Source organism: Hoplias malabaricus, chromosome 1, assembly GCF_029633855.1.
Source record: "Hoplias malabaricus isolate fHopMal1 chromosome 1, fHopMal1.hap1, whole genome shotgun sequence".
Classification (NCBI taxonomy): domain Eukaryota; kingdom Metazoa; phylum Chordata; class Actinopteri; order Characiformes; family Erythrinidae; genus Hoplias; species Hoplias malabaricus.
The window spans coordinates 40,371,825-40,387,616 of record NC_089800.1 but is presented as its reverse complement, the minus strand read 5'-3'; the positions used below and the strand labels follow the sequence as shown (position 1 = coordinate 40,387,616).

The window sequence follows — 15,792 nt, the reverse complement described above, 5'->3', positions numbered from 1 at the left end:
GCTTATGCATAGGTAATTTGTACATCTGTGAAAGTATCATTAATGCTGAAATATACTGTAATATTAAGGAGAAGAGAGGTGAGAATGTAAGCGGTATTTCTTCTTCTTTAAAATCAAGGATAAACTAATACAGAGAAAAACAAATTTTTGAGAAAGAACTAACACACACACAAAAACACAGTTTTACAACAATTCTAATCTTCATTGAATATATGCATCCCCACACTCCAGACTAACTGTTTCTAGAAGAGGTAAAATAAAATCTCAGTCGAACATTTGAGTAGTACATTTTTATTTGATATAATCAGTTGTTATTTGTTACTAAATTATAGCTAATTTAATAAAATCAACACAAATATCTGATTTTATATATCTATATATCTGAGTTTAAATATCTGAATGTAACAGAAATAACATTTACATTACATTTTCACTTCACATGGCACACTTATCCAGAATTAAAATTCCATGTGTGTTCTGTCCAAAGGGTTTCTGAAAAACTGTGGGAAACTTCCTAAATGAGACTTCTTAAAAATTGTGGGAAATCTTCTTAAAAATTCTTTATGCATTGTCATGTAATTATGAAGGAGAAAAGTAATGAAAGCTGCAGGTCAGATCTGGCTCTTCAGGCAGAGTTGCATTTCTGTAAATCAGATATGTATTGAAACTGAAAATGTCAGATTCGGTGTGTTCTTTGCTGTTAACACTTCTATACAGATAACACGTCTGAGACATATATGAAGAGACATCAGATTTAGGCCACTTCTGTCTTTTTTTTTATTATTTTTTTTATTTATTTGTTTGTAACATGGCCAACTTGGTGTTTCAGCTCTTTTGCCTGATGTGGAAAAACAGAAGCCAGTTCAACAAATGAGAATGTGGGTCCATAAGCAAAACAAAACCATGATCAGTGTTTGCAGAAAATCAATGAAAATTTTATTGTAGAATCAAATGTAGATATTAGGGCTGTCAGATGATTACAAATATAATCATGATTAATTGCATCAGTCTGTTTGGTTTATAGTGGACAATCATGAAACAGTTCATTTACTTGTTCACATTTGACAATAAAATATAGATTTCCCTGTTTAAAATTAGTGCAATTAGGTATAGACATAAGAGAGAACAATATTATCAGAAAGGATTTATTTTCAGAATGCAGCCTTGATCTGCATACTCTTACACTGTTAAGACATTTAGAGATATTCTGAGTTACTGCTTAAGTAGCATGTACCTTTATTCATCTGAGGACTAAAACAAAATACTAATAAAAAAAACAAATAACACCATTAAAACTTTATCATGTCACACATATTTTCATTTCACATGAATTTGGGCTAATATTGTGTTTCTAATCCAAATGCATTTTCATCAACCCAATTTTTTATATAGTTTATATTTGTAATTTTTTATATAGTTTATATTTGTAATTTTTTATAAGTTTATATTTGTAATTTTTTATATAGTTTATATTTGTAATTTTTTATAAGTTTATATTTGTAATTTCCATGTAATTGCTTTTTTCAAGCAGTGAAAATGAGGAAAGGAATAGCAGTAAGAGTTTCAGTGATCAACTTCAGTAACCCATTTAACTGGCTAAGGTTGCAGATATTGTGCCAAAAATCCAAGTTTGAGGACAGAATATTTTGCATGTAAACAGAATAAACTTGAGCGTGAGGATTGAATCTGTGAGCAGTAAGATTTTGAGTGGGTACTTTGCATTAGAGAAAGGGAATTCTGTGAGTGCTCCATGCAAAAGGGCTCTCACACCTCAAAATATCCCCTTGACTTTTGACATTAAAAAATGCCATGGGTTTTCAGTTTTGACAGCGATCAAAACAAGGCTTTGTGATTGACTGAATGCCAAAAATGTCCTGTGCTTTTCACTCAAAGACATAACCACACCACACAACGGCCACCTTGACTATGGGAACGTGATCTGGAGTCATGTGCCTGGGGCTTGCATTAATAATGAGTTAGCAACAATTGTACCTGTAATGTGCCAAATAGTTTACAAGGAAAAAGCTAAACCCTCAGATGACAACCCAACTCACAGCACTGCATAATATAGTTTCCCCTGCTTTAGTGCAACATCTATTAGTGAATTTGCAGTGTTTAGGCGTAGTATTCATGCTTAAGCACAGCTGTCATATGAGTACTAGTATGGCTGATTCTGTGCATAGAATGTGTCTCATGAACTGCTTTTCTATTCCAGCCTGTTTATTACATTTCACGATTAGATTTTTCGCTCCACTTCCTTTCTTGGTGGTGTCTGGTGTCAGAAGGTCTCATTAATGTGATGGCTGTTGGAGAAACTCCATTCAGAGACTGTCAGTGTTGATGGAGGTTTAAGCTGAAGTGGGGAAGTACAGGAAAGACTCAGCTCTTTCCATCAGATCCCCAGGGCAGCTGTTACGGAGCTCCCCTCTGGGCATTCTTTAAGTCCAGCCAACTGACAGCACTCTGTTATTCCCCCATCGGGAGAGCAGCCAAGGGCTGGGCTGGATGAAGGAGTAGCTGGGATGCTGGAAGCCGAGGCCAAGTCATTATTTAGCTGTGCTCTGACACCTTGTTAAGGAGGTGCTGTGATGTGTAGTACAGGCTCCTCTGCTCAGAGTTTTCGCATGTGTGCGCACAGCCTGTGGCTGGATGCCTCTGACCTTATTTGTTGGTGGTGCACAGCAAAAGGGCCCAGTCAATTCCAGTGTCCTTTACAAAATCATGGAGTGAGTGTGTGTGTGTGTGTGTGTGTGTGTGTGTGTGTGTGTGTGTAAAAGAGAGTTTATGTTTTTTGGTCATTTGAAAATGGGGATTTGTGAAATCGCAAAAAATATAAAATCACATTTAATTTTATTTTTACACAGATATATATATATAGAGCGTATGATATATATATATACAGTGAATGAGGATTTGGATTACAAAATACCTGGGTTGAGTACTGTATTTTACCTCAGCAATCTTCTGTTATGGAAAAACAACAGTTAAACTGGAAAAAAATCTAACTTAAAACAGCTATATATGATTTTTTTAATGTAGCTGAAATGAAATGTAGTTAATTACTTGTAAGTAAGGAGGCTTGGCAGCTGGATGATGATGTGAAAATGATTTGGTTTATTTAAGTCCATGTTAAACAAAAGGGCTAGAAAACAAGGAACAAAGCTAAGCTAAAACTATGAGACAATGCCTGAAGACAGGACAAACCTACTAAGGCAACTATGGCTAGAATACATACTGTGAACACAACCCTAATGGTACTCACAAGAAAACTACTTCACACCCAAAGCCAAGCCAGAGACAAGACAAAGGCTGCGTCCAGAATATTATGCCATTGCTCCTGTCCTCCTCCTCTCCTTCTACCAGTTGCCTCCAACCCATAAGAACGTGGAGGAGCCAGAGACATAGACTGAGTGAGCAGCAACAAAAAAAAAATATACAGCTGAAAGTTTTCAATGTCATCAACTTTGACAACAACTACTGATGAACTAGGCACACACAGCCTACTCTTGAAAGTACGCCCCTTTCTGAGCCAGCTGCTACAGTGGCTTCACACATTTAATGCAACTCTTTCTACTTAATGTGGAAAATTATAAAAGTAGATGTCTGCTCCTGACAAGAATTGTAACTGGCTTGTAACTAACATTTGTGCTGTGCGTCCTCCTTTATCATTCATTCTCTGAGTGTGCATGCTGTGATATCAATCTAAAATCAGTAAAAGACATCCTGGGTAGCATACACTCATCCATCCTCCTGTTAAAGCCACTCAGACAGGGGTTCTCTCGTCTCCTCAAGCAAGATGGTTTCTCCAAGAAATATTTCCTACACACACACACACACACACAGGGAAGTTCAGCGAGCAGCACACATGTCATGCAACACATGACAAGGGAGGAGCAAGGAAACAAAACAAAAACAAAGGCAGTTTGACAGGGAGGAATGATGGCAAGGCAGGACAGGATGTTTCATTAGTGTTATCAGAAGTGTTCTTTAGCAAAAGATTTACTGCTAAATCACATTTACATTAGCATATTTTACTGGATAAAAGTGCCAAATGTATTTAGATAATTTTGATTGTTGATAAGTGTTTTCTCTCTTTCTCTATATATTTCAGTCAGTCAGTGGGCAGCACATGGCAGACTGTAGCAGACCAAGTGAAGCAGGAGAAGCACACAGTGACTGGTTTATACCCCAACACTGTATACCTGTTTATTGTCAGAGCAGTCAACTCCTATGGCCTGAGTGACCCCAGTCCCATCTCAGAGCCCGTCAGAACACTTGGTATGTATGAAGATTACATGTGAACGCTGGCATGTGCTAAGTATTAAAGATGATGTCCAAATATTAGATATATTTTATAAATGGTTATGGACAGATTATAACAATATTGCTGATATTTATCCATGTATATATTGCACTGTAGAATAACAGAATGTTTATATATTGCTAGCTAGTGTGTTAAAATAAATGCCTATTATTCATGTTACTGCATAAGTAACACTATAGAAATAAATGTTATATTTCTCTGCAATGCTAGCCCCATTTTTTTTTATATATATTTACGACATTGATTCATAGTTCACATATCAGTGTTTCCCTAATTCTTTATTGTGTGTATGTATGCATGTGTATACATGAATGTGCATTTCAGACGGCAGTCCCAGTGGTCCATCAATTGATCACAGGCGTATACAGACAGATTTAGCAGAAGTCAAAGTGTATCTGCAGTCTCCAGAGATTCTCACCCCCAACAGTGTGCAGATATCATGGACTGTAAGCACATGACTTAATGATCTGAATAAATCACACACCACACCATATAACAGTCTACTGCATAATCACACATCCAACCATATAACTGTCTATTGCATAATCACACACATTATGTAATATAACAGTCTACTGCATTTACCATATATGTGTTGTGTTATTTTAGGTTGAGCATGAACCACGCTATATTCAGGGCTACCGGCTGCTGTACAGGCCACTGGGCAAAGCCTGGCTGTTTCAGGACATAAAGGCAGGGCCAGAACACACAGTCGTCTTATCAGAGTTGCGCAGAGGCACAAAGTATGAGCTCAAATTGAGGCCCTACTTCAAAGAATTCCAAGGATTGGACAGTGAAGTGTTAGTGGTTCACACCCCAGAGGAGGGTAAGGCTTGCTTTGATTTTTAACCAGTTATTTAAGTCGGTTCAGTTTGTATGTTTACACATGATACCTCCTTAAGCTAGACATACTGACAACTGCCTCAGCAACTCCAAAGCCATTTGTAATACATCATCTACGCTGTAAATTCTTAACTTGAGTCACCTCAGTACCATTTTAGGACACATAAAGCGTACAGACATCTTTACATGTCTGTACGTCTTATTTGTGACCATAGGTCTTTGAAGAGAGCAGAGAAAATTGTTGGCAATTTGGATTCAAAACTTTCAATTATAGAACGAACATCATCCTTTACACTTTTCCATGGTTTTAACATTTTTAAATAATCTGAATAAATAAGTCAGAATTAGACAACCCAAATAGTGGTAGATATGGCAAAACATTAACAACATAATACTTTTTATGACACATCTCTCTGTAGAGCAGCAAATCCAAAACAAATTGATGCAGTCCATGTTATGTTCTAGTTTCTTGTTATACTTTGAAATGCATGTTATGATGCAATACATTATTCATTATAAATTAATATTGTTATATTTCCTACACTTACTCTCAAACCTAATGAAATATAATTTCAATTGAATGTAACTTTAATATATTAACTAACTGATTACATAATCAGTTTAAGAACCTCTCTAATAATAATCCTGTCCTTTTATGGATAATTGAGTGTGTTATAATCTTCTGATATGCCAGTGCTAAGTGGCCCCCCACAGGCAGTGAATGTGGCACAGCTGGGCAACAGCTCTACCGTGCGGGTATCCTGGGAGCCCCCAATCAGTGATGAGCAAGATGAGCCCATCCTGGAGTACAAGGTGAGGATTGTAGCTAATTTTCCACATTCTCCTCAAACTTAATGTGAAAGGTGGTCCATAAGTTGTGGTGCTGTGTACAGGTATGGTGCATAGGAAATGAGTCTGGGATCCAACAGCAGATAAACAGAAGTGTGGATGGGCGAGTTCTCTGGGCATTGTTAGAAGGCCTGATGCCAGAGATGCTTTACCGTGTGCAGGTGACGGCCGTGACCAGATTAGGAGTAGGGGCAGCCAGCCGTCCTGTCTTCATCTTCCTTAGTGAGTATTTGAAATAGAACATATCCAGGTAAAAGAGCAAAATGTTGGAATGGACAAAGAAGTAATAATTCATCTAATCAGATCCTGTAACACATCTGTCATGAAATAGCATGCGTTTGCACTGTGTGAGTTCTGTAGGTGGGATAATAAAGCCTTTGAGTAGTATGAGCTTGAAAGCATAATTTTTAGAGGCTCATCTTAGAAACTAAATGTCAATTAGACATCAAAATAGATCACTATTTGAAATATTTTAATAAAATACTTGATCAGTGTTGGTTTCAGCATTCAAGTTTTCAAAATTGTATGGGAATTGTGAGAATAAGGAGAAACATCTTCTCCCAGCTGTCTCTGAGATCTGGGTGAGAGTTATTAGATGTGACAGGCTACAGCATATCACAGCATTTTGTTCAAAACTGTAGAATCCATTCAGGTATAAATGTCTGAGCTCTAACGCAAAACAGTTTTGACAGCTTGAAATATGTGAAATAAATATTTTGCCTACAGTAGACATACAGTTACAACTTAAATATGAATTTGAATTTGAATATGAATTTGCTTCCACTCTAATATGCAGTAAGTATGGCTGGGTTTTTTGGGGTTTTTTCCATCTTGTTTTGGCTCTACCTTAGAACTCACATGTCCTAGAGTACATCCTGGCCTGCATATTTTAATATGTCCTCGGCTCCCAACACACCTAATCCAAGTGTGGGTCAGAGCAGGATATCATTAAAATGTGCAGAACAGAGAGTACTCATTGACCAGGTTTAGAAACCTGTGACCTATTGCTTTGGATTTTAAAATGAGCAAGTGACTAGTGTTGTAACCTATCCATTTGGAAAATGTAATGACCATAATGATGGCTACATGATAATACACTGTCATAAAGGTATTTGATAATGTTTATCATTACAGTACATAAACATTTATTTTATTTTATCATCATATATTCAGAGTATACTTGCAACTTTTTAAGGAACACATTGTATTATTTATACATATTTAATACAGTTCCTTGGCAGTCTTAGTGTTTATTTGTCTGTTATTATTTATGTGTTGTTGTTAATAAATTTATAGATGATTAATTTTGTTTTCAAGAAATAAAACATTAACTGGGCTTATTAAGAAATCCAGCTGGGCTTTTTCTGGGGAAAGTCCAGATTTCTTCTTTTTCTATTCTTTATTTCATTTTGATATATATCTCACTTGATTATTTTAAAAGGAAGAATAATCTTATAAATAACAAATAATGAAAAAAATATATATGAAAAATTTATATTAAAAATGTCTTCAATCTACCAAATTTAGATTTATTTATTTGGGGAATCTTCTTTATACAGATTCTGTTTGCTGGATTTGAGGTAAAATCCAGAAAACAAAAATTAAGTGTAATTTTCTGTTAATTTTAAAGCACGTATACGATTCCAGTACAGCACTCATGCCAAGCTTATCTCTCGTGAACATGTCCACTGAAGAGTGTTCAGGTCAATCACCCCGCAAAAGATTAACTGAGATAAGAAATTGGCTCGCCACATTGATTTACCAGTCTACCCATGTGTTTTCTAAAGAAGTCATTTTGTAAAAAAGTCTTCATGGGTTTCTTTTTAAAGACTTTCTACAAGCTACATGGTGTGCACTGATTTTAAAACTGCTTTTGAACAAACACTGAAGCTTTTTCTTAAGGATTCCAAAATGGCAACTGTATTTTGAATATTTAAATATAAGTTAGACTAAATTCAAATGCTTAATTTATTTTCTTTAATATTTATTACAAATATTCCTGAATACATATGCAAATTGAATATTCCTACTTACATTATGTAATACTACAAGAAATAAATTAGATTAATAAGCAACAGATCAGTATTCCAGTAAGATAAGGTCAGCCCACATTCTGCATGGTTTACAACAGCATGACTCCTTAGTAAAGAGTCTAAAGTGTACTAAACCAGTCCAGACTTGTCACTCATTGAAAAACAATTGGTGCATTATGAAACAAAAAACACTATAATGGATACCCTGAGAGGTTGAGAAGCTGAAATCCTATTTCAAGCAAGAACAAGAAAACATTTCACTTTCAGAACTATAGCAGTTGGACTAATTACTTTCCAAACATTTACAGAGTATTGTTAAAAGAAGGTGATGCAACACTGGCAAACATGCACATATTCCAACTTTGTTTGGAATGTGTCACTGGTATCAAATTCAAAATTGGCAATTTTTTCAAAGAGCATTTGATTCCGGGTAGGCTCTGGACCCACCGCGGCCCTGAACCGGATAAGGGTTACAAATAATGAATGATTTACGTTTTATATGCATATAGGTTTTGTAGAACACTGAAATGGGCTTTGTTAGAACATATTGCTCAAACTGATGTGGAATCTTGTGGAAGGCAAACAGTCTACACTTTGTTTTGTAGCATGTGATTTACTTTCTGAAGTCAAGTAGAGAGCCCCAGAAACAAGCAGATAACCCCCCATTACAGACCATTTAGATCCTCACCAGATAAGATATCTATGCATATACCAAGCACTGATGGATCTCAAAGGGTTTACCAGCAGTAAACCTGACATGTTTTTAAGATTGTATTAATGTTTGTTTACATTTGTGGAGACTATGTATGATAATGGCTATTTATGTTTTATTCAATATACTGTAATCACCCTAATTATATGTAACGTTCTGCACATTAACATCATGGTCATTATTCAGTTTCAGTGTAGTAGAATACACAGCTAAAATAACAAAAATCTGTCACTGTTTAGTTACTGCAGTTTTGATTTCCTCACTAATTAAATAAAAGCCTCATCTAATGTGTCTTTCTGCCATTGTGCGTCATGCCACTAATTTGATGCCAAACACAGCACATGGCTATTTTGTTGAACTTGCAACCTGCCACCATGTTTTTTAAAACTGCTGGAGAAGCATCTCAACACACTTAGCCATATGACCAAGCAGATGTCTAAATACTTTTAACTTGGCCATTTATGAACTTGATGTTAAGATATTTGTTTATTGGCTTTTGTTCACATCCAGAATGCCTCCCATATATTTTTGTAATGTGTTTCAATATTCTCTCTCCCTCTGTCTCACATTCTGTCTTTTCCATAGAAACTCCTGTGGGGGAGCCCTCATTGCCTGTGCTGAATGATGACAGCATTAGTCTTTCTGAGCAGATTTCTGGGGTAGTCCGACAGCCAGCCTTCATTGCTGGATTGGGTGGAGCCTCTTGGATGGTACTTATGGGTTTCAGTGCATGGATCTACTGCAGACGAAGAAGGAGAAAAGAACTTGGCCACTATGCCACTTCATTTGCCTACACACCTGCAGGTAGGTGGCAACTGAAATAACCTAATCTTATTCTCTGGGTCTTCCTAAATTGTCGTACAGATATAAATTAGCATATCTCTATGTTCTTGCCTTAGTTGGACTCTCCCACAGTGATGGATCAGGACTTATCAATGGAAGGTATGGATGTGAGAGATCTTTGACATGATTTAAAATTTTTTAAATAGGTTTTGTCTATATGAATTTACCATACCAGCATTATTGTTCTGTAGGCCATGTGTGCTTGGATCAAATATGGGTAACTACCCATGGCTGGCGGACTCTTGGCCAACAAGCAGCCTCACACATACCAGCAAAGACTCCATGACCTGTTGCTCTGGTCAGCATGATTCCTCAGACAGATACTATAACGGTAAGGGCTCTCTTAGATCATGAGAGATGTATATAATTTCCATGCAATTTACTATTCCATACATATTCATTCATTCATGTTAACACTTTCATTTGTTTCCCAGCTGTCGGGATCACCAACTTCCTGAAACAGAGTGATGCATACAGCCCAACGTCCAATGAGTGTCCCATTTACAGCACAATCAATCCAGCTGATGAGGATCGGCATGACCTAAGCAGTTTGTACTCTCAGGGTCCAGACCCCTACAGCAGCCCACTGGTCCTCTCTAAGAACGACCTTTTCAGTCTGGGCCATGACCTAGACCAGTGGAGCATTCAGTCTGGCCACAGCACAGCTGAATATGCCAAACTCCAATACCCAAGAACGTGCAAAGGTATTGTGGCTTAACTTCATGATCTGTCAAAATGTGCAGTTAAATGCAAGATGAAGATGTGGGCAATTTAATATGCTGTTACATGGCTTGTGTAATGGTGACTTTTGCAATACAGCAGCTAATGTAGGAATACAGAAGTCTTGCGGCCCTGGCACATTTACCTGGTCTGAAGTCCTGTCTTTACCACCATCAAAATCCAGAGAACAGAGACACCAAGAAAGAAACCAGCACAGGTCAGAACCTCCATAACATCATCACGCCTATGTGGGATTATATATGAACTGAAAAATCTGTGATTTAGGAACACTTACCATGTATCTACACTCATTGGTTATTTTATCAGCTCCACTGACCATACAGCTGCACTTTGTAGTTCTAAAATTACAGACAGTAGTCCACATGTTTCTCTGCATATTTTTTTTTATCTTCAACCCGCTCTTCAGTGGTCAGGACCTCCACAGGACCACCACAGAGCAGATATGACATTGACGTGGTGAAGATGTGTTGGTGCGAGTGGAATAGATACGGAAGGGCTGCTAGACACTTTTTTAGGTTTTAAACCCCTCAGTGTAACTGCTGGACCACCAACCAAAAATTTCCTCCTGTGGGCAGCATCCTGTTTCCACAGAACGACCAACACAAACTGTGCAACAACAGATGAGCTACTATCTCTGACTTTACATCTAAGATGTCAACCAGCAAAGTACTAAACTGTCTAACAGAGTGGGCAATGGAAAAATTCTCAAGAAGCACCACTGTGTCTGATCCACACACACTTTTGTAGAATACAAAGTGGTCCTGTATGGTCAGTTGAGCTGATAAAACGGACAGTAAGTGCATATACAGTAGGTATTCCTAATATTATTTTATTATGTTACTTTATGGGCGGCATGGTGGTGCAGCAGGTAGTGTCGCAGTCACACAGCTCCAGGGGCCTGGAGGTTGTGGGTTCGATTCCCACTTCTGGTGACTGACTGTGAGGAGTTTGGTGTGTTCTCCCTGTGTCCGTTTGGGTTTCCTCTAGGGGGCTCCGGTTTCCTCCCACAGTGCAAAAACACACGTTAGTAGGTGCATTGGCAACTCAAAAGTGTCCGTAGGTGTGAGTGTCTGAGTGTGTGTTGCCCTGTGAAGGACTGGCGCCCCCTCCAGGGTGTATTCCCGCCTTGCGCCCAATGATTCCAGGTAGGCTCTGGACCCACCGTGACCCTGAACTGGATAAGTGGTTACAGATAATGGATGAATAAATGTTACTTTATGCATAACCTAATCCAATGTTTATTTTTTGTTATTTATAGTTTTTTTTATTTAGTATTAATTTGTGGTATTTGTTCCAAAACCATTAGCACCCATTGCAATCTGCATCTCTTCTCCTAGATCATTTCTGACACATTTCTCAGTTAGCTGTTCTTGTGCTGAACCGCTCCCAGTAAATAAGACAGAGAAAGTGCAATAAAAACAGAACTCTTCTCGGACATCAGAGCTTACAATGACAGAGGCTAATGAAGTTAGTGCTTAAGCCAGAGCCTGAGTGTCACGCTGAGGGAACAAGCAGGCTGAGACTCAGGCCACCAGGCACAGCTGAGCCTTTCCTAATAGCTGCTGGCAAAAATCCAGTGCAATGAGGCACATCAGCGTGCACCTTTAACGTTTTTTCTTTTCACATTTGGACTGTTGCCCTCAGAGATGGGTTTGTTTTGATGAGGATTTATTTAATTCAGTAAACATGTTCTGTCTTGGCATTTTGATGGAATATTTAGTAGTTTATTAACTACATCCCTGCCACACACTAACTATGTGTATTTGGTCTTGTGATAGCCAATACTTTTTCTGTCCAACATGCCTTAGTTCAATGTTCAGTGCTCTGGTTTATGTAGTATGTAGTTTGTGTGTGCTGTAACATTTACATATTTATATTATGTATGAAATCATATACTGATTTTTATGGTATGAGCTTCATGTTTTTCTATATATTGTAGCTTGGAAGATGACGAAGACTGGTGTCCTCCTCTGCCAGAAAGGACGTATCTATTTGATGGTTTGGAAAATGCAGCCACACTACCTTTGAGAAGAGAGCCGTCTGGTCAAGGCACCAATTACATCCAGCAGACTTCAAGTGTCCCCACACCATCTCCTCAAGAAGAACGTCAGCCAGCTAACCCACGCCTACAGCACCCAGATCTCCTGCCACAGTACAGTGACACTTTTACATGCAAACACACACATCTTGCTAACCAATCAAAACATGTATCTCACAAAATAGCAACTTTACAGAAAGTCAGTGTAAAAAGACTTTGGAGCATTTATATTGGTCCATTCTTCATAAAATTGTCACACAGTGTGAAGGACAGGTGCTGCTGTGTGGTGTGTATTAAAATAAAAACGGACAAAAATGGAGATACATTTTTTTTAATGGATAGCGATGAGAAAAAGATAACAATGTGCAGTAAACATTAATAAACGAAAGAAAGTCAATATTATATGTGACGACCATGGGCTTTTTTTCTCTTTTCTTAAATATTATTCCTAGGTACAGTTTTTATAAAGAAATTAGATTAGTAGTTTTACTGAGTGGCTTGGAGAATCTGCCTCAGTTCTTTTAAGAAGTTGGATTGTCACACTTCATTTTTCATGCAAAAACTTTGCTCATCATCAATGTGTCTCCACCAGCAGCGCTCAATGGAGGTTGATCAGCAGATTCTCAAATATTCACACCACCCTGCCTTTCACCATTAACTCTGCCATAGTCTACATTTTTTTACCCCAATCTAATGCTTGATGTGAACAACAATTGAAGCTCCTAACCTGCATCTGTATGGTTTTCTGCATTGCAGTACCACCAGGGGTTTGGCTCATAGCATTTCTGAGCCTGTTTACAGTAATAAAGTAGTCCATTAATATATTTATGCCCTGATACAAATAATTTTTTCTTTAATTCAAATGTTCCTGGGCTTATGTTTATCCAGCAGAAAGGTCCCATGCACGCTTATATCCCAGTTACCTCTGTCCAACCCAAACCTCCTAACGAGCCAGGAATCTCATAGTGCCAGCCTTCCTCATCTGACAGGACAATGGAGAGACATTGACCAAATAGAGGAGATGCTGTCTGAGAACACTAAGCATTTAATAGGTAAGAACTCAGTCAGGTAAAGAGTCTCCTTGCAAGTACTATATGCAATCATTAGGATAAAAAGTACCTTTCTTTGACTAACATTTTACATATTCTTTATTTGTGTTATATCTTTCTCTGATTTGATGCTTAAAAAGGAGACTTGGCCTCATTTCCACCTGAGAAATCTATTTCGTCACCCATTCACCAGCCAAGGCCCAAAAAGAAATCACCCAGAGAGGGGCGGAGAAGAGAAGTCTTAAAACCAGGAGGTCAGGAAAAATATGCAGTGATGCTGACTTGGTCCTTTCACTATAACTCTGAGTTATATACAGTACATGCCACTGTTCCCTGCTGCTATTTACTTGGATGGCTAACTCATCTTTTTGGTTTTCCGCATAGACCTGCCCCCTCCCCCTGAGCCTCCTCCTGCGGAAGACTCCCTGAAGCAGCTGGCTGCTATGCTGGAGAACGGCAGCAAAATGCCCCCATCCTGCCAAGAGAGGAGAGCGGAGCGGAGAGCTGCCAGCCAGTGGAGTACAGAAGGTCAGCATTCATACTGCATCCTGGCAAATAGGGTCAATTTTCCAGGAAGTGGTGAAGCAATTAATGGCTCTAAACAAATTTGAACAGGTCACTGAAATGTTTTCCACATTGCTTTTCTTAAAAGATTTTTATTATCATATTTTGTACAGATGAGGAGTTAATACAGTACTGTAAGATGAATATGGTGTCCAGGAGTCAAGTGTCCAGTCACGGCTCTCCTGTTGGAAGTCCCTCTTCCCTCTCCTCCACAGCCTCCCGCAACTCAGGAGCAGCCCGGAAGAGACATGAGGTGGGGGTTAGGATTTTGGTGGAGTTGTGCTTGTGAATGTGTTCATAAACGTGTTGTGATTCCTGAGTAATTTCGCTAATTTAGGCCTATTGAACCAGGCTGCTTGAAAACATGCGTATTTCATACGCAAACACATAAACTCACACTTAGGGTGCATATATTCACACTGCCTGGATCAATAACGTTAAATTAGATAATTACCGCAGTCACAACTCGCCAAGAAACAAATATGCCGCGGAGTAGCGATCAATAAGCAGCAGTGGAACGAATGTCTTTAAAACGAAGCATGTTTAGTCACTAGGCTCATAACTGGATGTTCATAGTAAAACAATAATGTTTTAAAATAGAAGCACTAGAGATTTGACCAAAAAAATCAATACTACTTGTATATGTTTGGAACGGTAGGCATCGAAGACAGCTTTTTAGCTCTTGTGGTGTTAGCTATCGTTCGCCAGCAGTTTATGTAATCATGTGCTTATTTGTTTACAGAACGTAATATGAGAGAGGAGGGAGATGATGAATTTGTCCTTAGCATCCTGCTGTGCCATCTCTCCTTAGAGCTCCAACCTGCTTTCTTTGAATCAGAGGCCAGTAGAACACAAGAGCCATGCAAGTGTATGTGATTCTCATCCACATCTTCAGTCATGTTTATTTATTTACTTATTTATGTTTTTCTAAGCTCTACAAAATGTTAATGCCCTGCCTTTATGTGTATATAGATACCTGTTTGTTTGTTTGTTTGTTTTTGTTTTTGTTTTTGTGAGAGGAAGCCAACAAGGGGAAAAAACCAGTCATGATAATATTTTTGTCTAACAAACTGTTTCTGAATGTAATTGCTGTTTACATGTACACCTTGATGTTTACATGTAATGCCATGGTTGATGTTTATATTGTGCTATACAGTAATACAAGACAGTGTTATCAGACACAGTTTATGCAAACAAAGCCCATCAGATCAGAGTGGTATGGTAGAGTAGAACAGAAGTACAGAGTCTTTTCTGTGAATTTCCACCATCACTGAACCTCCTGCTTCAAATCTATCCACGCTGCAAACTTTTGCCCATTCAACAGAAGAGTCTCTTCTGCCGTGCTCAACGTGTGTACTGTACAGTTGTTTCAAAGAAATACTGAAAATGCTAACGTTGCTAATACTGAATGAAAGTTAGCAGAAGTGTTAGTATTATGCAAATGAGATCACCATTCGCTGTTAGCCACATTAGCATTAATCTGGTTATGTCCTCTACAGGAAAACACAATAAAACAAATGTGATGTTTTTTATACCACCATGTCTGTTCATTCTTTTCAAAAAGAGTTCACATACTGTTTGAATGTTCAAACAACGAATGAAGATTTAAAAAAAAGCTCTTCTTTTTAAACATCATCAGTGTAACACTGAACAAGACGAGGAGACAGGATGCAGGTGCGAATGTGGAGATTACTTACAACAAAAGTGAAACACTGTGGAAATGAATTCAAACGTAAATAATCAGACTTGGTCACGGACAAAAACCAGACACAACACACATTACCAAGACAATGTCT

General features: G+C 38.1%; 1 protein-coding gene across 4 annotated transcripts in view; it reads left to right on the top strand.

Annotated features, from left to right (window-relative positions):
* zgc:77784 (uncharacterized protein LOC402947 homolog) overlaps positions 1-15,514 on the top strand; it is a 52,945-nt gene extending 37,431 nt beyond the window's left edge. Inside the window, exons 12-27 of one of the 4 annotated variants that reach the window (XM_066678094.1) lie at positions 4,112-4,278; positions 4,649-4,770; positions 4,934-5,150; positions 5,862-5,980; positions 6,061-6,238; positions 9,347-9,565; positions 9,661-9,703; positions 9,796-9,935; positions 10,039-10,308; positions 10,427-10,541; positions 12,285-12,497; positions 13,272-13,435; positions 13,573-13,686; positions 13,817-13,960; positions 14,110-14,249; positions 14,739-15,514. In XM_066678094.1, coding sequence (XP_066534191.1) covers positions 4,112-4,278; positions 4,649-4,770; positions 4,934-5,150; positions 5,862-5,980; positions 6,061-6,238; positions 9,347-9,565; positions 9,661-9,703; positions 9,796-9,935; positions 10,039-10,308; positions 10,427-10,541; positions 12,285-12,497; positions 13,272-13,435; positions 13,573-13,686; positions 13,817-13,960; positions 14,110-14,249; positions 14,739-14,750 — 2,377 coding nt within the window. In that variant the 3' untranslated portion in view covers positions 14,751-15,514. Of the gene's footprint in view, positions 1-4,111; positions 4,279-4,648; positions 4,771-4,933; positions 5,151-5,861; positions 5,981-6,060; positions 6,239-9,346; positions 9,566-9,660; positions 9,704-9,795; positions 9,936-10,038; positions 10,309-10,423; positions 10,542-12,284; positions 13,248-13,271; positions 13,436-13,572; positions 13,687-13,816; positions 13,961-14,109; positions 14,250-14,738 lie in introns of those variants that run through there. The other 3 variants (XM_066678093.1, XM_066678092.1, XM_066678095.1) reach the window with 3 other exon arrangements.
* The last annotated feature ends 278 nt before the right edge of the window (positions 15,515-15,792 follow it).